At 52.6% G+C, this 22,985-nt stretch overlaps 1 protein-coding gene across 1 annotated transcript in view; it reads right to left on the bottom strand.

Annotated features, from left to right (window-relative positions):
• Positions 1 to 22,985, bottom strand: part of LOC102682610 (CEA cell adhesion molecule 5) — a 76,152-nt gene that overhangs the window by 23,803 nt on the left and 29,364 nt on the right. The window contains exons 3-11 of the mRNA XM_069185531.1: positions 12,745 to 13,023; positions 12,254 to 12,511; positions 11,014 to 11,301; positions 10,208 to 10,331; positions 8,893 to 8,924; positions 8,488 to 8,513; positions 7,779 to 8,016; positions 4,397 to 4,484; positions 2,880 to 2,883 (exon numbers count right to left, since the gene is read on the bottom strand). Coding sequence (XP_069041632.1) covers positions 2,880 to 2,883; positions 4,397 to 4,484; positions 7,779 to 8,016; positions 8,488 to 8,513; positions 8,893 to 8,924; positions 10,208 to 10,331; positions 11,014 to 11,301; positions 12,254 to 12,511; positions 12,745 to 13,023 — 1,337 coding nt within the window. The remainder of the gene's footprint in view (positions 1 to 2,879; positions 2,884 to 4,396; positions 4,485 to 7,778; positions 8,017 to 8,487; positions 8,514 to 8,892; positions 8,925 to 10,207; positions 10,332 to 11,013; positions 11,302 to 12,253; positions 12,512 to 12,744; positions 13,024 to 22,985) is intronic.

The following is a 22,985-nucleotide window of genomic DNA, read 5'->3' as shown; positions in this document are numbered from 1 at the left end:
TCCGGCAGTGTTGTGCAGGGCTCGTGACGTCTCCTGAGCCGAGCCCCAGCCACGCCCCTTACAGCTGGAAGAGATCTGTTTTCCTTGGGGTCATTAGCACCAGCCTCCTGCCTCCTCTGGGCACCTGGCGCATGCGGGTGGGGTTGTCTCCAGTGGGGTCAGCAGTCCCACAGCACTGAAACACTTTTTCCTAAACTGTTGAAGAAACATCAGCCTCATTCCTGCTGCAGCCTGGTTTGAACCTGTGGCTGCTGCTTCCTCTTTCCACCTCTTTATCAGGTCTAACAGGGCTGTGTGTGATCGCAGTCTGTACACCTGTCTTCTCTCTCTTGGCCAGCAGGTGGCACTGTCTGATCACAGTCTATACACCTGTCCCTCTCTCTTAGGTGAAACTGATCGCAATCTGTACACCTGCCTCTCTCTCTCAGGTGAAACTGTCTGATCGCAGTCTGTACACCTGTCTTCTCTCTCTTGGCCAGCAGGTGGCACTGTCTGATCACAGTCTATACACCTGTCCCTCTCTTAGGTAAGACTGTCTGATCACAATCTGTACATCTGTCTTCTCTCTCTTGGCCAGCTGGTGGCACTGTCTGATCATAGTGACCAGTAAAATACTGTCAATAACTCAAACTTAACCAAACCGCTGATACAAGACCAAGATACAAGACTCGAGTCATGTTTATTTTTAACGGAGGCCTGACCTGCTGCCTGCCTGCCCAGTATCTAAAGCAAACTGGCAGTGACTGGTGGTGCTCAGGAGCCCCCTGGGCAGCAGCCAGAGCAGCGAGGCGCTGGAGGACGACTGAAGGGCGCAAAACAGACATATGAAGTGTGTGACTCCCGGCCTTGAAGCTGTGAACAGCTCAGTGGTCAAGGAGCGGCAAGCACTGAGCTGTGGAGCCCAGAGTGGCCAGGGAGCTCTGTGGAGCCCAGAGTGGTTAGGGAGCTCTGTGGAGCCCAGAGTGGTCAGGGAGCTCTGTGGAGCCCAGAGTGCTCAGATACAGACACACACATCGGTGTGTGTCTGTATCTGACCACTCTGGGCTCCGTGAGAGATACAGACACACACATCGGTGTGTGGAGCCTAGAGTGGTCAGGGCGCTCTGTGGAGCCCAGAGTGGTCAGGGAGCTCTGTGGAGCCCAGAGTGGTCGGGGATCTTAAATAATAATGTGAAATAATACTCAGATATCTTTGCAGGGCTTGAGACAATGGCTCTGTTATTCAGGCCTTTCTCAGGAAATTGTGAGAGATGTAGAAATACCAACCTTCCTGTAAGACAAATTGACACACACATCGGTCCCCGTGAGAGATACAGACACACACATCGGTGTGTGGAGCCCAGAGTGGTCAGGGCGCTCTGTGGAGCCCAGAGTGGTCGGGGAGCTTAAATAATAATGTGAAATAATACTTAGATATCTTTGCAGGGCTTGAGACAATTGCTCTGTTATTCAGGCCTTTCTCAGGAAATTGTGAGAGGTGTAGAAATACCAACCTTCCTGTAAGACAAATTGACACACACATCGGTCCCCGTGAGAGATACAGACAACACACATTGGTCCCCGTGAGAGATACAGACACACACACACATCGGTCTCTGTGAGAGATACAGACACACACACACATCGGTCTCTGTGAGAGATACAGACACACACATATCGGTCCCCGTGAGAGATACAGACACACACATCGGTGTGTGGAGCCCAGAGTGGTCAGGGAGCTTAAATAATAATGTGAAATAATACTCAGATATCTTTGCAGGGCTTGAGAATAACACTGCTGCTGGTTGTAAACTGATATGTGAGCACCAATAGCTCAAGGCCTCTGAAACTTCTTCTGTTTTTGTGCTCATACTTCCCTATGATTCCAGGAACAATAACCTTCATGTCCCAGGGGAAAGTCCAGCATTCCCCTGCTGATATGCGTTTCCGAGCACGTCACGGGACATGGGCATTGGCCACGTGTGTCTGTGATAGCTCAGTCTATCAGTTCAAAGTTTAATTGCAGGCACAGTGTCAACAGAGCGCAGCTCTAGACTGAAAGAAATGTTCCTGTAACCTCAATCACCTTAAGATCATTGTTCTCTTTCTCACCTTGTGTCTGCCACTCCCTCTCTCAAATCAGCTAGTACACTTCCTCTTTCCCTGGCCCTGTCATTGTCTCTCCACCCTGTGTCTCTGTCTACATTCTCTCTCACCTGTCTCTCTCTCTCTCACCTGTCTCTCCCTGTGTGCTTTCTCTCTCACCTATCGCTCTCTCTCTCTCTGTCTACCTTATCTCACCTGTCTCTCTGTCTGACTGCCTTGTCTCTCACCTGTCTCTCTCAATTCAGTTCCATTCAAGGCGCATTATCAGCATGACCGATGGGTAAAACCAGTGTTGCCAAAGCAAATAAAAATAATGAAATTCACATGAAACAAAACAAAAAATAAAAGTAAAATAAAATCTACAGATATTTACAACAAAGACATATCATAAAATATATATATACTGTAAATATTACATATACTGTAGATATTTACATATACTGTAAATATTTACATATACCCTCTATCTCTCTGCCTTGTCTCACCTGTCTCCCTTAATCTCACTTCTCTCTCTCAGTAAGCCCTGTTGCTTTATCTGTGTACCCTTCCCCTCCTCTCTGCTTCTCCACTGTCCGGCTCAGCTCAGTCTTCACCTGTTCTCAGAGTGGACCAGCTCACAGGGGGTAGAGGGCTCCCACACTGCTCTCTGCTCTCTCCTGCCCCCTGTGGGTCCCTCCACTCCCACCTCTCCCACTTCCGTCTCCACGGTAACAGTCAGCATTGCTCACACTTACACAATGGCTCTGTTATTCAGGCCTTTCTCAGGAAATTGTGAGAGGTGTAGAAATACCAACCTTCCTGTAAGACAAACAGACACACACATCGGTCCCCGTGAGAGATACAGACACACACACATCGGTCTCTGTGAGAGATACAGACACACACATTTGTCCACGTGAGAGATACAGACACACACACTTGTCCCTGTGAGAGATGCAGACACACACACATCGGTCCCTGTGAGAGATACAGACACACACACATCGGTCCCTGTGAGAGATACTGTACAGACACACACATCGTCCCTGTGAGAGATACAGACATACACATCGGTCTCTGTGAGAGAGACAGGCAGTGACACCAAGTCAACTGGAACACACTGATGCTGGTTATCAAGTCAACTGGAACACAGACACTGTGGCCATCAAGTCAACTGGAACACAGTCACTGGTTATCAAGTCAACTGGAACACAGACACTGGTTATCAAGTCAACTGGAACACAGTCACTGTGGCCATCAAGTCAACTGGAAGACACTGACACTGGTTATCAAGTCAACTGGAACACAGACACTGTGGCCATCAAGTCAACTGGAACACACTGAGACTGGTTATCAAGTCAACTGGAACACACTGACACTGTGGCAATCAAGTCAACTGGAACACACTGAGACTGGTTATCAAGTCAACTGGAACACACTGAGACTGGTTATCAAGTCAACTGGAACACACTGACACTGTGGCCATCAAGTCAACTGGAACACACTGACACTGGTTATAAGTCAACTGGAACACACTGAGACTGTGGTTAATCAAGTCAACTGGAACACACTGAGATTGTGGTTAATCAAGTCAACTGGAACACACTGACACTGTGGCCATCAAGTCAACTGGAACACACTGAGACTGGGGTTAATCAAGTCAACTGGAACACACTGACACTGTGGTTAATCAAGTCAACTGGAACACACTGACACTGTGGCCATCAAGTCAACTGGAACACACTGACACTGTGGCCATCAAGTCAACTGGAACACACTGACACTGGTTATCAAGTCAACTGGAACACACTGACACTGTGGCCATCAAGTCAACTGGAACACACTGACACTGGTTTTAAGTCAACTGGAACACACTGAGACTGTGGTTAATCAAGTCAACTGGAACACACTGACACTGTGGCCATCAAGTCAACTGGAACACACTGAGACTGGGGTTAATCAAGTCAACTGGAACACACTGACACTGTGGTTAATCAAGTCAACTGGAACACACTGACACTGTGGCCATCAAGTCAACTGGAACACACTGACACTGTGGCCATCAAGTCAACTGGAACACACTGACACTGGTTATCAAGTCAACTGGAACACACTGACACTGTGGCCATCAAGTCAACTGGAACACACTGACACTGGTTATCAAGTCAACTGGAACACACTGACACTGTGCCCATCAAGTCAACTGCAATACTCGGACGCTGACACTGTGGTCCCCCAGTCACAGAGCCACTGTGCACAGGTTTTGCCTAGCGCAGCAGGACTTTGCATCTCACTGCGGCTCTGGTTTCCGTGTCATGATATACCGGCTCACCTCGCACGGAGCTGGCGGTGCTCCAGACAGATCCAGGAATGGGCGGTGTCTGGAGGTGGAACGCTCTCGGGCGTGTGGCAGCAGGCCCCTGACGTGGCCGAGAGGCTGACTGTCGTTTCACAGACAGCTTCCTGCTCTGGGTTCTTCCTTGTCCTTGAATACCTTCTTGTCATCGCTGGAGCGTGTGCGAGCTGTGAGGCTTCAGGGTAACATTCATGTAACACCTTTCCCCCTGAAGGACCCCAGCGCTCTTCACACACGGGGGGGGGGGACCCCCTCACCCACAGATAGGTCACCAGCAGCCACCCCTCTGTCCACAGCTCTCTGTCTCCAGTCCTGAATGGTCTAGAGCTCTCTGTCCCCAGTCCTGACCTGTCCACGGCTCTCTGTCTCCAGTCCTGACCAGTCCAGGGCTCTCTGTCCCCAGTCCTGACCAGTCCAGGGCTCTGTCCCCAGTCCTGACCAGTCCACAGCTCTCTGTCCCCAGTCCTGACCGGTGCAATTTAATGAGAGACGAAACCTGTTTTCTTTTCTTCCTTATGATTTTATTTATCTCAAGTCTATAAAAATAAAGCAGGTACAACACACAGTGACACGGATCTGCGGTATCGGGACCTGGGAGCCTGCTGACATGACCCTGCTCTTCCTGAACCAGGCTCTTCCAGCAGATTCTCGGACTGCGCTCCTCATGGATTCATGAGTGATCTGCAGGTATAGCTCTGTCCATCTATAGCTCTGTATCCCCCTTCTGCAGTATATCTCTACACACTCTGTATCTCGGTAGACTGGCCTGTATCTGTGACAGTAGACTAGCCTGTATCTACCTCTCTGGGTGTAGCCTGTATCTGTGTCTCTGTCTACAGCTCCACTGGCACAAGCCACAGATGTCAGAATCCAGAGTTGTCTGTTGGAGCTGGTCAGTGAGCCTGAGAAGTGTCCAGAGAGCCTGGCACAGGGGCTGAGCATCCTGTCCAGCGCTTGAGGTACAGTCCCACTCAGAGACAGCACCTCAAAACTGAGAGAAGTGGCTGCTCTGCAGTTCTTTATCCCAGTCCTGCTCCTAGGGAGCCCCTGTCCAGCAGGTGTCAAAGGTCACCATTCAATCTCCAAACAGCTGGAAGAGCTGGACTGGGACCAGCCGAACGGGAGATCTCCCTCATCTTTAGGATACCAATGACACTTAGTGGACTGGGACACCCCGACGCATCTCAGCAACACCCCCACCCCGCGTCTCTCCTAGGGATCTGGGATCAGGGATCCCTGCTTTCGTGAAAGGTGCTCACTTCAGGCAGTGCGACACTGACGAGTGTAGCATCCTCAGCTTTGAAACCCTCTAGAGAGAGTACTCTCCACACACCTCCTCCCTCTGTCACTGGGATCGAGCTGAGCTGCAGCCACTGGTGTTGTTCAATTCTCTGAGTCACACAGCTCGCCACTCGGTCAGTCATTAGGCTCTGGCTGCACTGCGGGTGGCTCAGTGAGGAAAGCAGAAGCACCAGGAGTGATGAAGCATGTGGTCCTGCTGAGATGCTATTTCACAACACAGCCACTTCCCTCTCCGGACAGAAAACGGCTGAATGTTCAGCCTGCGGTGACGAGGGGAGTTCCCTCTCTGTGTGGAGCTGCAGAGTTTCTTCACGGGGGTCTGGGGGGCATCGCTAGCCCCCCGGACCCCCGAGAGGCTCCTGCTGGGTGGGCTGGGAAATGTTAAAGTTTTTTTTTTTGCCTCCCTGAGAACCCAGCCCTTCCAAAAGCCTCAGTGTGTTCTGGTTACATGACACATAAGAAAATAAATAGAGCATTCAGCCGCGGGCTTTTCTCAACAGATAAGTTTAGTCTCTACCGAGAGGAAACTGTGGCATCAACAGCTTGACGTATTTTAGAATTTTTTTTTCACTTCTACACTTCTACAAAAAAATGAGGTTTCAACAGAGACTGCAGGCCATCGTTAATCCCCAAGACCTCAGGGGGGCTGAAAATCAATTTCAGTCAAGCGCTGAATCGCGATTCAAGCTCTGGCAACATTGTTGAGTGGGACCTGCCAGACTCCTGCTGCACAGCGGTCTGATCCACTTCGGGTTTAACGGCCGCAGGGCCGCTGAACAGAAGCAACAGCAGGTGGTAGGAGATTCGAGACTCAGGCTGGTCACCTCAAATAGACGGGTGGTTAGAATAAACACTGAAGGGATTTGCTTTTCGCCTTCATCAGTAAAGGTTAACGCTGCAGCCATCAGGTGGACCAGACTGCTGGAACCTAGAAGTCTGACTGACTGCTCTGTCACACCTGGAGCGGATCAGACTGCTGTCACTGGGAGTCTGACTGACAGCACTGTCACACCTGGAGTGGATCAGACTGCAGTGCACTGGGAGTCTGACTGACAGCCCTGTCACACCTGGAGCGGATCAGACTGCTGTCACTGGGAGTCTGACTGACTGCTCTGTCACACCTGGAGCTGATCAGACTGCTGTTACATGGGAGTCTGACTGACAGCACTGTCACACCTGGAGCAGATCAGAACATTATAAACTGGGATTCTGACTGGCAACACTGTAAACCTGGAGTGGATCAGGCTGTTGTGCACTGGGAGTCCTACTGACTCTGTGAAATCTGGAGTGTTTACAGAGGGAGGGCCTGACATTGTTGTGTCTCGGCTTCTTCCACACCTGCGCTGTTGCCAGCAGCGACTGTGCAGAGGAGCAGGCTGAAACGAAACCCAGCCAAGCGAAGCTCCACGCCTCACTAGTCACACTGCACGCATGGAGACAGTGTCTTCCACCTGATTGCATAACTGAAGGGGCCAACAGGAAGATCAAACTGTCAAACCCCCAGAGGATCACGCCACGTCTCCCCTGCGCCTGCCCCGCCCTCTTCTGAGAGCAAGCCTGCGCGTCTCTGTCCTGCCTGTCTGTCTGTGCGGGGTCACAGGGTCTGTGGGCAGGGTCACAGGGTCTCGGGGTTTGTCTGCACAGGTTCATGGGGTCATGGGATCATGGGGTCACAGCCAGAGATTTACAGAACTGCCAGCGAGTGGGTGGTCAGCCCTCCTGCCCTGCCTGGCACGGGACGCTGACACACCCACCCCAGTCCCCACAGCTGACATGGAGATCCTGCGCGCCGCCCAGTGGGGGCGGATTTGCAGTTGCTAGTATGGAAAACACAGTGTCCCCCCCGGATCACTGATCTTCCTGCTGGGAAGACGGTCTCCAGCCACCGTCCCGCCCCTGTGGTGGGAGGCCCTGGCTCCGAGACCGGGACGAGCCCTGGAAGAGCCTGGTGTGGAGGGAGCAGTCGGGAGCCGGGCCTGTGTGGGTCAGAACCCTGGACTGGGCAGGAGGGGGGCCGGGGGGCACTGCAGCATAGGGAGCTGGGGGTCCTTGCATTAGTTCTGTTTGGCCTGGGAGTACAAGGGCATGGAGTTGGCGTTGGCGTTGGCGTTGGCGTTGGCTTTGGCCTTGACAGCCACCTGGGAGTACAGGGTGGGCTCCTGTTTGGGGGGCGGGTGGGTGGCGTAGTTCAGTCCGATCTGGGCGTACTCGGAGTTGTCCTGCCCTGACCGGGCCGCGCCGCCCGATCCAGCGTCCTTAACGAACCGCGGATCGGCGTAGTGCAGGCCGCCATCCTGGACAGGGAGACAAGACAAGCCTTCACAGTGTGGCAGCGGTTCAGACTGCAGCCCCCCTGCAGTGCTACGCCCCCTGCTGGCCGAGTGACACACAGCTACAGAGCCAGTCTCCAGGTCACACTGAGGCGACCCCGGGGGACCCCCACTTGGCTAACCCTGGGGTGTCACAGCTATGCCCTCAGGCCACACACTACTGGGGGCAGGGCTCCGACTACTCCCCCTCCCTCCCTGCTCGAACCCTGAACCCTGCTCCCCCTGTTCACCACCCCTCTCTCCTCCTTCGAACCCTGAGCTCTGCCTGACCTGTCCGCCCCCCTGTAGCGCGCACTGCGCGCCGACACTGCGCTGGGGCTGACAGACGTGCACTAACAGGGCAGCTCAGCGCTCTGTGTGTCCTGCACTATTAACCCCCCCCAGCACCTGGACACGGACGGAGGCGTCAGAGACCCGACAGGGACAGGGGCTCACCTGGTTATTTGTGACAGAAGGGTCCCCTGGAAGACAGAAACAGAAAGAGGGCGTCCGTCAGCGCGGGTGGCGGTATTCTTCACAGCGGCGCAGAGAGCAGTGCTGGCGCGTCAGAAAGCGTGCAGCACGGGCAGATTATCTGTGCGGGATTGGCGCGGCGTTGATCGGGGCGTGGCAGGCTGTGACCCGACCCCTCTCAGACCGCAACGAGAGCATGCAGGGGCCGGACAGCGATCGGACACAGACAGGCAGCGAGTGTGTGCCGTGAGCTGACACAGGAGAATTACCTTGGATCACACTGCAGGGCAGAGCAGCTGACACACACACACACACACACGCACAAACACACAGCGACACGTCTCTCGCTCAGAGAGACACTCCAGGCTGTGACAGGGCTGTACTTACCTCCACTGCGGCCTGGGGTGTTACTGGTTGCCCTGGGTAAATGTTACAGGGCAGTGAGTCTCAATCTCAAACACGTCATCCCACTTTACTGCACACTACTGAGACTGCTGTAAAACTATTACTGCACACACAGAGTACTGTACTATTATTACTACACACACACTACTGTACTGATATTACTAGTATTACTGCACACACAGAGTACTGTACTGATATTACTACACACACACTACTGTACTGATATTACTAGTATTACTACACACACAGACTTCTGTACTGATATTACTACAGACACTACTGTTCTGATATCACTATTACTGCACACAGAGACTACTGTACTATTATTACTACAAGCACAGACTACTGTACTGATATTACTACACACAGAGACTACTGTACTCATGTAAATGCACACTCAGACTACTGTATTGATATTATTACACACACAGACTATTGTACTGACATTACTGAACACACACACACACAACTGTACTGATATTACTGCACACAGAGACTATTGTTAAACTTTTGCTGCACACAGAGACTACTGTACTGATATCACATAAAAACCGTGTTTAAAATAGGGAACCATACACGCACAGACACAAAAAGGCACAGACGAACATGCACGCATACACATGCACACACATGCATGCACACAAACGCACGCCTGCAGACACACGCACACACCTGTGGCACAGTGTCTGGAGAAAAAGAGGCCGATCTCTCGGCTCGGGGACGAGAGGAATCAGGGCAGAAGGGCAACCAGTGAAGAGGAACCCTCCCCCAGCCACCTGCGCACAGCGCCTGAGAACTGCGTGCTGCACGCTCGGAGTGAGATCACATGATCTGCTGCACTGACCTTCGATCTGTCACAGACACAGCTCTCCTGTAACCTGTACTCCCAGTACAGTCACTCACAGACACAGCTCTGCTGTAACCTGTACTCCCAGTACAGTCACTCACAGACACAGCTCTCCTGTAACCTGTACTCCCAGTACAGTCACTCACAGACACAGCTCTCCTGTAACCTGTACTCCCAGTACAGTCACTCACAGACACAGCTCTCCTGTAACCTCAAATGTTTCAAATGACAGCCAGCCAGGAGAGAGGGAGACTCCCAGACTGTCAGGACACAGGTACCAGGAAGAGACAGTCAAGAGGAGCAGAGAGGAGAGCAGAGGGCTGAGATACAGGGAGATCGTTAACGCGGGTCACTATCACCATCACCATCAGCATCACCTGCAGCTGCAGTGCGACTCTCAAACCCCTTCACAAGATTACAATCAGAACTATCAACACACTGAACACTCACCCCTGTCTCGTCATCAGGAAGTAGATGAGTCCGGCGATGAGGCCCACAGCCACCAGCACCGCGATCACAATCCCAGCGATGGCTCCTCCGCTCAGAGAGCCCCCTCCTCCTCCTCCTGATGGAGCTGCAGAGAGAGGGAGAGACAGAGGGACACAGACTCAGCACACAGACACACACTGCAACAGGGGAGGTCACAGGTCACCAGCCCACCCCTACACCCTCCTGCCAGGAGTCTGCTTCTGACACAGCGGGCAACTCCCACCACTGCTCTGTGCAGTTCCCTTCTCCTCCAGAGGGGGCGCTCTCAGTAGTGTAGCAGTGGGAACAGGAGGCACGTCTTTACACAGAGAGTAGTGGTGGTGTGTGTGTGGATCACACTGCCCAGCTGAGCTGCTGAAGACCGACTCTGCTGGGTCCTTTAACTCGTTCTGGTTCTGGATGGGTCCAGTGAGAGTGTGGGCCGGGCCGCAGTGGAGCAGCTCCTCTCCTCTGGACTCCAGCAGAGACCAGGCCCCTCTGTGTGTGGTCACTCAGGTCAGTGTCTGGTCACTCAGGGAGTCACTCTGTGTGTGGTCAGCCAGGGAGTCACTCAGTGTATGGTCACTCTCACCCAGTGTGTGGTCAGTCAGGTCAGTGTCTGGTCACTCAGGGAGTCACTCTGTGTCTGGTCAGTCTGGTCAGTGTCTGTTCAGCCAGGGAATCACTCTGTGGTCAGTCAGGTGCTCACGCAGTGTCTTTGTGTGGTCTGTCAGGTAGTCACTCAGTGTGTGGTCAGTGAGGTCAGTGTGATGTCATCAGGCACTCACTCGGTGTCTGGAGCTCCAGTCTGTACTCTCCAGTCCCTGAGCTCACAGGGTTGGTGGCTGTGCACTGATAGGTTCCTGCATCAGACTGCTGCAGGAGGTGAAAGGTCACTGTGCTGTTGTCACTAGAGAAGCTGATGCTGGGGCTCGGGGTCAGAGTCTGGCTCTCTTTCCTCCACTGTCTGGAGCTCACAGTGCCAGAGCCAAGAACCTCACAGAACAGAGTCAGGGTCTTATTCAGCTCTGGCGTCTGGCCATCCTTCGGACCCACACGGACAGAAGATATTGGCTCTGAGGGCAGAACAGGAGAGTTAGAGAGGGGTCTGGCAGGATTGGGGTGTCACTCCTGGCCATGACTGAGGTCTTGGTGCTCTGGAGGTGAGTACGAGGCCTCACTGTGTTCTGACTGAGTTCTAGACCACTGAGGGCCTGGTCACCTGCTGGTGCCCCACACTCCTTGTATACTGACCTGGAGTACAGCCACAGTGCAGACTGTCCAGCTGTGTCCAGCTGCTGTGTGCAGCTGCCCGCAGGGTCACACCACCAGGCCTGTCCAGACCACTCTGACCTGTGACCAGTGAGTGACCAGTGACACTGTGCTCAGGCTGGGACAGGCCCAGTGCTGGGAGGGACAGTGGGGCAGCACTGGCAGGACAGGAAATCGAGTTGGGGAGCAGGAAGTGGCTCTTTCAGCTCCTGTGCTTTTACCATGATTTTATTGTGCTTTTACCATGATCACACTGGACTTCACTGCAGTGTACCTTGATTTTACCCTGATCTCACTGCGATTTACTGTACTGTGATTCCATCCTAGTTTCAGTGATTTTACTTTGATCTTACACACACACTTGCTTGTGTCACAGACTACAAGAAACTCTGATCAGGATGTCACAGACATTTACCAAAAATGTTCCAGCTGGTCCCCAGATGTTTGATGTTTCTAAGTGGGAGAAACAGAAATGAACACAGAGCTGTTCCTATTGCTCTGAGCTCAGTCTGGACTCCTGCTTCAGAGCCGAGAGGAAAAACAGGCTGATCTGCTGTGAGAGTCGTCTCTCACTGACCCTCTACTGCTGCCCTGGAGTGACCTGTCCGTCTGGTCACTCTGTGGTCACTCTGGGGCCCTGTTTCCCCTGTGGTCACTCTGGGGCCCTGTTGCCCCTGTTTCCGCTGTGATCACTCTGGTGCAGCTGCAGGCCCTGTTGCCCCTGTTGCCCCAGCCTGTGGGGAGGTGGGGACTTACCCAGCACAGTTATCTCCCTCCCTACAGCCTCGTATCTCAGGGTTCGATTGTTGTGGCTCCAGCAGGTGTAGTTCCCACTGTCTCTCTCCTGCAGGCTGACAAAGCGCAGCTCCTGACTGGTGCTGTCAGTCAGCGATCCGTTACAGCTCCAGCGGTACTGCGCTGGGGGGCTGGACCGGGCCCAGCAGGACAGAGTGAGCCCTGAGCCTGCGGGGAACATGTGTCCAGGGGGCGTCAGGCTGGTGTCCTCAGGCCCATCTAGAACACACAGCAGTGTCAGAGCAGCACAGCTGGGTCACAGCACACAGACACAGAGAGCCCAGCTGGGACTCAGTGTGGACACTGCAGCACAGCTGGGTCACAGCACACAGACACAGAGAGCCCAGCTGGGACTCAGTGTGGACACTGCAGCTGCAGAAGCAGATGGAGACCAGGTGTGATGCAGGCAGGAGCATCACAGGTCTCCCAGGCAGGATCAGGGAAAGACTCACACAGGACGTTGAGATAGACGGGCTGGCTGGTGGCGTTGCTGAATGAGTTGGACACAAAGCAGTACAGGGGCCCCCGATCTGACCTCAGCACGCTGGATATGGTCAGGGTCCGATTGCCCTCACTCAGCTGGAAGCGCTGGCCAGCTGTGACCTCAGAGGAGCCATTGAGCCATCGGTACGAGGGGGCCGAACCCGAGGCACTGCAGCTCAGCCTCACAGTGTCATTGAACTCCACTGGGTCAGTGATGTTGGCCTGGACAGTCACGTTGGACACTGGCACTGCAGTCAGAGAGAGAGACAGGGGGACAGTGTGAGGGATCTACAGTGAATGCAGTAGTGTGGCCAGTGGACACATTGAGCCTGTCCTGCACCGTGTAGAGACTGTGTCCAGCTCTGTGTGGAGACTGTGTCCAGTGCAGAGACTGCTCAAGGGTGTCTCCAGCGTGATTTTCCTCACACTAGTTCTGTGTGTCTCTCCAGGCTGCTGTACATCCCAGTGACACTAAGCTCTCACAGCTCAAGCAAGTTATGGTCTGTGACTGATGCCCAGGAGGCTCAGATCTCTCGATCCCATGTCTGGAGCACATCAGAGCTGTGTATGAGTATGGTCTGTGTGCCTTCTTCTAAGCTGAGATCTGTCCTGTTATCAAGCACAGTTTTCAAAACTAACAGTGTGATACTCGGGCTGGGAGTCTTGTCCCGACGTTGCCCTGGGCAACCCAAACAGTCGGACAGGCTCTAACCCTCCTCTCAACCCTGGAGAACACGGTCAGGACGCAATTCTCAAAGACGCCCTGTCTTTCAGTCAGGCGGTCAATCCCAACATCGATCCGGCAAGTAAGCTGGCATTCAGGGCATTTTTCCCTCTGATTCAGTGCTCTGACATTGAGCTCCAGCTTGCAGTGGTACAGTAGCTCTGGCCTTACACTCGCCCTCTCAGGCGCCTTCTTCCTAAATCTCCGAGCTCCGATTCAGCAGGGACTCGCTGTCCTAGCTGGATTCCCAGCTGGATTGTTCTTTTTCTCCCTTTTTCCAGCTCGCTCTCACCTCCGAGGCCCCCAGCCCTCTCCAGTGCCGCTGTCCGACAGTCTTTCTCGCTGGGAGCCCCTGCCTCTTACCCCAGCTCTCCTCATCCCTGCCAAGGTGCTGCTCTCCAGCCCTGCCTCTGCAGGTCACAGGCAGCTTTGTCCTGCTGGTGCCGGATCCATCATCCACTCAACTCCTCCCGCCTCTCCCCTCGGCCTGCAGCCCCTTCTCCAGCACTGCTCCTTCAAGCCTCGGACCCGCTGAGCCCTTCCGAAGACTCCCAAGGTTCTCTCTGAAATCCCGTGCTTGGGGCTCGGTTTGTCATCTGGATCGGCCCTGGCCCCACCACCAGGTCCGGAGCACAACAGAATGGAGGAGCTCCAGCGGATCTCGGAGACACGACTGGAAGGTCTGACTCCCTGGGAAGAATCCCGCTGGCAGCGGAGTGAGGGAGCCACGGCCGTGTCCCATTTCAATTTAACCATCAGGCATCAGCCAGGACCCAGACTCCTGGGGGCTGATGCCCTCTCCAGAAAGCACTCCTCGGGTGACGCTCCTCCTAAACCCCCTCCCATCGTTCCTCCGCATCGTGTCACTGGGGCCACCCTAGAGGTCGAGCAAAACCATCCTGCCCAGGATTGTCCAGCAGACACTCCTCCTGACCGGCCGCACACCCAGACGGTGACAAACTCTGGAGCTCACCAGCCGACCCTTCAGGTGTCCGTCAATGAGGGCAGTCATCACCATCATGGCCTCCTGTCCAGTTTGAAATCGGGCCAGCTGGTCACCTCCTCTCCCTCCAACTCCTGATCGGCCGTAGCAGCACATCTCCGCAGACCTCATAACTGGCCTCCCTGTGCCCGAGGTCATTCAGTCACCCTCACTGTGGTCAACTGCTTCCTGAAAGCCGGCCATTTCTTCCTACTGTCTGTCTTCCTGATGGCTTCTCAAGCACCACCGGAGGGCCTTCTGCTGAAAATCGGGATCGACCTGCCGTCCGGATGCCACCCGGAATCCATCAGCCAAACAGAGCAGGTGAACAAGACCTGGGGACCTACCTGCACTGCCACCTGTCTGCTTTTCAGGATGAGTGGGAACCACTTCTTCCCTGGGCAGAATTCTCTCGTAACATCCTTCCAAACCACCACAGGCAAGTCTCTGTTCAAATGTCAGCACAAGTTCCAACCTCCTCTTCTCAGGATCTCAACGGAGACAACTAACAGAAACCCAACTGGCCTCGACGGCCCTCAGAGCTGTCCTGAGACTGGCTGACAAGGGGTGGGGCGCTGTTATAACGGGGCTGGGAGCAGCTCATGTCCTCCTGATGTTGCCCCGAGCAGCACGAACATGGTCAGGACGCAATTCTCAAAGACCCCTGTCTTTCAGTCAGGCGGTCAATCCCAACATCGATCCGGCAAGTAAGCTGGCATTCAGGGCATTTTTCCCTCTGATTCAGTGCTCTGACATTGAGCTCCAGCTTGCAGTGGTACAGTAGCTCTGGCCTTACACTCGCCCTCTCAGACACCTTCTTCCTAAATCTCCGAGCTCCGATTCAGCAGGGACTCGCTGTCCTCGCTGGATTCCCAGCTGGATTGTTCTTTTTCTCCCTTTCTCCAGCTCGCTCTCACCTCCGAGGCCCCCAGCCCTCTCCAGTGCCGCTGTCCGACAGTCTTTCTCGCTGGGAGCCCCTGCCTCTTACCCCAGCTCTCCTCATCCCTGCCAAGGTGCTGCTCTCCAGCCCTGCCTCTGCAGGTCACAGGCAGCTTTGTCCTGCTGGTGCCGGATCTATCATCCACTCAACTCCTCCCGCCTCTCCCCTCGGCCTGCAGCCCCTTCTCCAGCACCACACACAGGGGTCACAGCATAACAGACGGTAACCGGCTCGTCTCCCATTCCGCTTCCAGAAACCCGCTGTCCTGGTCAGGGGGTGCAGAAAGCCGGAGCCCATCCCAGAGGAGCAGACTACCAGGACAGGACTGTGATCACATGACTGAGGACAGATCAACCCAGATCTGCCAACAGCACCCCGACAATCGAGCCAGCCTGTCCCCAGGAGGAGTGGGAGGAATCCCAAGTTCCCCGGCCGAAACCCACTCAAACACAGGGAGAGCATGCAGACTCCACACAGACAGAGCCACACTCAGACCCAGGACCCTCCTCTCGAAGAGAGGGGGCTACAAGGGAACCTGATGAAATCAACACAACAGACTGGTTTAGAGTCAACAGGGAAACTCGAACCTGAGGACACAAGTGCAAACTACAGGGAGGTAGTGGTGGTGGGTGGTGGGGCTGTGGAACAAACTGCCCAGCCATGCTGATGAAGCCGACACCCTGGATTCTCCGAAGGAACAGCTGGATGAGATCACTGAACGTCAGTTGGCTACAAGCTTCCAAACAGGCTGGACTGGTGCCCCAGGAGCTGGGGAACAGCAGAGCTGACCCCCACACCACTGCCACAGTATTCCAACAGCAGCAACACCCTGCTCTTCCACAGGAGCCCTGCTGTGTCTCTGTCTCTGGGGACTCAGTGCTACAGCCTGCTGATGAGTCACACGTCACCACTCTGCTGAAGAGGAACCTGCCTGCAAGTAGTTCATGATCACTGAGACCTGGACACTGAGCACTGAGACCTAAACACTGAGCACTGAGACCTGAACACCGAGCCTGACCACAGAGCACTGAGACCAGAGCCCTGACCACTCAGTACTGTACTAACCACTAACCCCTGTGGGCTGCTCTTTCTATGGCCAAAGACACCATTCCGCGTGGTTGCTAAAGAACACTATGGGACGTGGGAGTTCAAGGGGTACAAGCCCCCAAAACCTCAGGGTGTGCATTCCTTCCCCGTCTCCCCCCATGTCCCCAACCTCGCCCTTCGAAATTGAAAGGTCAGACCGTCCACTGACTGCTGGGACCAGATTTCCCTAACAGTCCTGGAGAGAGGGATCACAGTCCAGGTCACTGCATGTACATGTAGATTATTCTGAATGCACTCTAGTGAATAACTCTGTGAGCCTCCTCTGGCTCTGGCCACCTCTGAGATCACCTCCTGCAGCCTTTCCATCAGCTCTTGAACTCGTCACGAGGGACCTGACCTCTGACCCATGAAGAAAAAGAATCAGCACCAGTGTTCTGCTGGACACTGAGATGGGAATCAAGAACACTGTCCCGAACCAGAACTTACAGAAGCTGCCTTTAGGCAAACTCATAGAGTTTCCTTCTGTGTTCCATAGAATCTGCTCCCAGACAGACCCCCGACTCAGGAGGTTCAGCAAACAACAGTTTCCATGCAGAGGTAACAAAACGAGGAAGCCCTGTATCCCACAGTCAATACAGCTTCTCAACCTTTATTGTTCACAATAAGGGAGTACTGGTTTACAGACAAGAGCGATTAATGGTTTAGTGCAACACTGGAGGGACATTGTGCCACTACAGGGGCTCAGAGTGACTGTGGGGGGTGGAAACATACTCTATAAGCTGGATGGATATACAGTATATATCCTGTAAGGACTGGTGTGTAATGCCTTTGGGTTGATGTCTTTGATGTGATGTTCTATTTATTTTAAATATAAACTTTATATTTACTACTTGTATGTTTTTGTAAGTTTCTCTGGGTGTTAAACATAGCTGCTTGGACTTAAAACAAACGAAGTCAGGCAATACGGTATTATTGTTTCATATTCAGGAGGATGAGACCCAGATTCAGGAGATGAACAGACTGATCTATAAAAGCAGATACAGTATTTTATCACACCTGTAGCAGTGGTGAAGGATGTCAATCCTCCAGCAGCTCTCTGACATCCCAGGACGACATGACAGTGTTACTTCTGACTTCTGCTTCCCTCAGTACCCTGTGTGTGTTTAATACCCACAAGCCTCTATAAACACACTTCTGCTCTTTGAAACTACCAGACAATTCTGTCAGAGGATTATATTTAGGGCTCTTATTGCCATGGTGTGTTTGCATTTCTTCCTATAGAGCTGCATTCAGTTACAGCTCATTGAGGATATTTATATATATTTTATACTCACATATTCTATATATAAAATGTCTATTATGGTCTGCCACACAGTAGTTACACATGGTGATCTAATGTCTGTCAAAAACCAGCAAACACCTGTAAGACTCCAGGCTGAGAGGTCCCAGTTACTCACCGAACACGTTCAGTGTCACCTCACCAGTCAGTCTATCTGCTGTAGTTGTGACAATGTTGACAGAATAGGTCCCGTTGTCTGCAGCTGTCAGTTTTCTGAGCTGCAGAGCTCCAGTGGTCCCGTTCACACTGACTCTGCCTGCGTACCCTGGGGCTGGATTTTCAGTACCAGAGATCCAGACGACCACAGTGCTAGAGCCAAATGTCCAGGTTATTGACCCAATTGTTGTTGTAGAAGGACTGATGGTTGTGTGGAACCAGACACTGCCTCCCACAACTCCAACCACAGGGCCTGGAGGGAATATACCTGTACTCTGGGCACAGCAACCTGTCAATAACAGAGCTGGAGTCACTGACAGTATAACACACTCCTGTCACACAACACACCTCACAGCACCCTGTCAATAACAGAGCTGGAGTTACTGACAGTATAACACACTCCTGTCACACAACACACCTCACAGCACCCTGTCAATAACAGAGCTGGAATCACTGACAGTATAACACTCCTGTCACACAACACACCTCACAGCACCCTGTCAATAACAGAGCTGAAGGTACTGACAGTATAACACACTCCTGTCACACAACACACCTCACAGCACCCTGTCAATAACAGAGCTGGAGTCACTGACAGTATAACACACTCCTGTCACACAACACACCTCACAGCAACCTGTCAATAACAGAGCTGGAGTCACTGACAGTATAACACACTCCTGTCACACAACACACCTCACAGCACCCTGTCAATAACAGAGCTGGAGTCACTGACAGTATAACACACTCCTGTCACACAACACACCTCACAGCACCCTGTCAATAACAGAGCTGGAGTCACTGACAGTATAACACACTCCTGTCACACAACACACCTCACAGCACCCTGTCAATAACAGAGCTGGAGTCACTGACAGTATAACACACTCCTGTCACACAACACACCTCACAGCAACCTGTCAATAACAGAGCTGGAGTCACTGACAGTATAACACACTCCTGTCACACAACACACCTCACAGCACCCTGTCAATAACAGAGCTGGAGTCACTGACAGTATAACACACTCCTGTCACACAACACACCTCACAGCACCCTGTCAATAACAGAGCTGGAGTCACTGACAGTATAACACACTCCTGTCACACAACACACCTCACAGCACCCTGTCAATAACAGAGCTGGAGTCACTGACAGTATAACACACTCCTGTCACACAACACACCTCACAGCACCCTGTCAATAACAGAGCTGGAGTCACTGACAGTATAACACACTCCTGTCACACAACACACCTCACAGCACCCTGTCAATAACAGAGCTGGAGTCACTGACAGTATAACACACTCCTGTCACACAACACACCTCACAGCACCCTGTCAATAACAGAGCTGGAGTCACTGACAGTATAACACACTCCTGTCACACAACACACCTCACAGCACCCTGTCAATAACAGAGCTGGAGTCACTGACAGTATAACACACTCCTGTCACACAACACACCTCACAGCACCCTGTCAATAACAGAGCTGGAGTCACTGACAGTATAACACACTCCTGTCACACAACACACCTCACAGCACCCTGTCAATAACAGAGCTGGAGTCACTGACAGTATAACACACTCCTGTCACACAACACACCTCACAGCACCCTGTCAATAACAGAGCCGGAGTTACTGACAGTATAACACACCCCCGTCACACAACACAGATCAGATGGAGAAAGTTGACCCTCATTCCCAGTCTGATCTGGAGTCTTCAGAAACCAGACTGATTCTGGAAACACTTTCGTGTAAGTTTGAAGTGTAACACAGTCGCGAGCCGGTCTTATTCGTGTTAGAAACACGTAGAGAAAGAAACACGAACTTTAAAAAAAAACCTCAGAGCGCTTCAGCGTGTTAGACCCCGGGTGGGGAAACAGTCACACAACACACATTACAGCGATTAACCGGAACCCGGAGTCCCGGATCGGAGTCCAGGAGTCCAGTCAGTGATCGGGTCACCTCGCACCGACCCCCCGGCGCCCAGATCAGAAGAGTTTGGTTTATCTGCTCTAATGGGGTAGTTTCCACTCACCGGTGTCTAAAAACGCTGAAGCGCTCTGAGATTTTTTAAAAAGCTTGAGTTTATATCTCTGCGTGTTTTTAACACGGACAAGGTAACACTTTCAGAACCGGGTCGCGACTCGCACCGTGAAGCTCCGGTTCCGGTCGCTGGGTTTCTGAAGCTTTCAGACAGAGACAGACCTTGTTAATTATTCTCACGGAACAAACTCGCGGGGTGATTCTCCACGGTACTTCTCTAACACCAGAGACCCGTGTCCCGGCTCGGTTCTGTATGTCCGGTTCCCTTACCTGCCGCCCACAGCAGGACCAGGAGCAGGGAGCCGAACCGCTGCGAGTCCATCGTGTCCAGAGAGGCACTAGAGTTGAGTCACCCCTGAACAGCTCCCACGGCTCGGAGACACGCAGGGCCAGCCCACCCGTGATCCCGCCCATAGCCTCGCCTACCGCGGCCTGGCGGGACTTAATGTCGACTGGACCCAGAGACGGTGCTGAAGGTGCGGGACAGGTCAAGCAGTTTTACCGCCGGGTCCGCCCCGCAGTGACCCGTGACGACCCCACGGTCCCCATCCGTGAAGACCGCGGTGCGCAGACACGCGTGACCCGCAGGTACCAGCCGTGCGCCCGGTGACAGACAGCACCGCCCTTATCGATCATCTGCCTACAGGTCTCACGAAACTACCTGGACCAGAGAGCAACAGGCAGCAAGAGGAATATTGTATCAGAGCCATTGGACTGCACTGCCACCGTGTGGCGAGAAGATCACACTGCTCTCATCACAGGTGTATTATCTTCATCACCATCATCATAAATAATCATTCCTCACACTTACTGTACACAGCGCTGTTCTGGACACTCCTCAAAGTTCTTCACAGGTCCTGGGGATCCCCTCCACCACCACCAGTGTGTACCCCCACCTGATTGACGCTCCAGTCCGCTCCCCACACCCCAGCTCTCAGTGGGGAGGAGAGCAGAGTGATGGAGCCAGTTCAGAGAGGGGGATTATTAGGAGGCCATGATGGGTAAAGGCCAGGGGGAAATTTGGCCTGTAACTCCCCTACTCTTTTAGAGAAACGCCCTGGGATTTTTAATGACCACAGAGAGTCAGGACCTCTGTTTTACGTCTCATCTGAAGGACAGCGTCTTTTAACAGTCTAGTGTCTCTATCACTCTCTATCAGGACCCACACAGACCACAGGGTGAGCGCCCCCTAATGACTGTCCACTCATTGTCATCTATCCATTATAATACACCTCCTATTATAATCTGTCTTCTCAAAATAGTACACTAATTATCATCTGTCCATTATAACACACCTTACTATTATAATCTATATTCATTCAGTATATTCATTATTATATATCCTCCTATTCTGATATATTCTGTATAACACACTGTCACATTATATGTTATTATAACAATACTGTCCCATCAGAATGTGTCAGTTCTAGTATCTCCTGCTGCACTGTGCAGCTCTGTCCCAGTGGACAACACGCTCCACCTCTCTGCTGTGGAAATCAGGCTGATCGAACAACACCTGGTTCTGCAGCAGAAATCAGGCTTATTCCACTGAGTCAGACATGGTTCTGCAGCAGAATCCAGTTTCATTTCATTAACTAAGACCTGGTTCAACAGCAGAACTCAGTTTTATTGAGTCAGACCTGTTTCTGCGGCAGAACTCAGTCTTATTCCACTGAGTCAGACCTGGCTGTGCTGTGAGCCCCTCCCACTCCCAGAGCTGGGCTGGACTCTGATCAGAGGAGGAAGTCAGAGGCAGACAGAGGAACAGCTCAGAGAGCTGAAGGACACCGAGCACAACGCCATGGACACAGCTGGGGCTCTCACTGCGAGCCTCCTGGTGCTGATCACAGGTACTGACTCTGTTATCCTGTCTCTGGGTTAGTGTACTGTAACACACAGTCTGTACTGTAACACACTCCTGGTGCTGATCACAGGTACTGACTCTGTTATCCTGTCTCTGGGTTAGTGTACTGTAACACACAGTCTGTACTGTAACACACTCCTGGTGCTGATCACAGGTACTGACTCTGTTATCCTGTCTCTTGTGTGACAGGAGTGTGTTATACTGTCAGTGACTCCAGCTCTGTTATTGACAGGGTGCTGTGAGGTGTGTTGTGTGACAGGTGTGTGTTATACTGTCAGTGACTCCAGCTCTGTTATTGACAGGGTGCTGTGAGGTGTGTTGTGTGACAGGAGTGTGTTATACTGTCAGTGACTCCAGCTCTGTTATTGACAGGTTGCTGTGAGATGTGTTGTGTGACAGGAGTGTGTTATACTGTCAGTGACTCCAGCTCTGTGATTGACAGGGTGCTGTGAGGTGTGTTGTGTGACAGGAGTGTGTTATACTGTCAGTGACTCCAGCTCTGTTATTGACAGGGTGCTGTGAGGTGTGTTGTGTGACAGGAGTGTGTTATACTGTCAGTGACTCCAGCTCTGTTATTGACAGGGTGCTGTGAGGTGTGTTGTGTGACAGGAGTGTGTTATACTGTCAGTGACTCCAGCTCTGTTATTGACAGGGTGCTGTGATGTGTGTTGTGTGACAGGAGTGTGTTATACTGTCAGTAACTCCAGCTCTGTTATTGACAGGTTGCTGTGAGGTGTGTTGTGTGACAGGGGTGTGTTATACTGTCAGTGACTCCAGCTCTGTTATTGACAGGGTGCTGTGAGGTGTGTTGTGTGACAGGAGTGTGTTATACTGTCAGTGACTCCAGCTCTGTTATTGACAGGGTGCTGTGAGGTGTGTTGTGTGACAGGAGTGTGTTATACTGTCAGTGACTCCAGCTCTGTTATTGACAGGGTGCTGTGAGGTGTGTTGTGTGACAGGAGTGTGTTATACTGTCAGTGACTCCAGCTCTGTTATTGACAGGGTGCTGTGAGGTGTGTTGTGTGACAGGAGTGTGTTATACTGTCAGTGACTCCAGCTCTGTTATTGACAGGGTGCTGTGAGGTGTGTTGTGTGACAGGAGTGTGTTA

Source organism: Lepisosteus oculatus, chromosome 27 (assembly GCF_040954835.1).
Source record: "Lepisosteus oculatus isolate fLepOcu1 chromosome 27, fLepOcu1.hap2, whole genome shotgun sequence".
Taxonomy (NCBI): Eukaryota; Metazoa; Chordata; class Actinopteri; order Semionotiformes; family Lepisosteidae; genus Lepisosteus; species Lepisosteus oculatus.
This window is presented reverse-complemented; position numbering and strand designations above follow the sequence as displayed.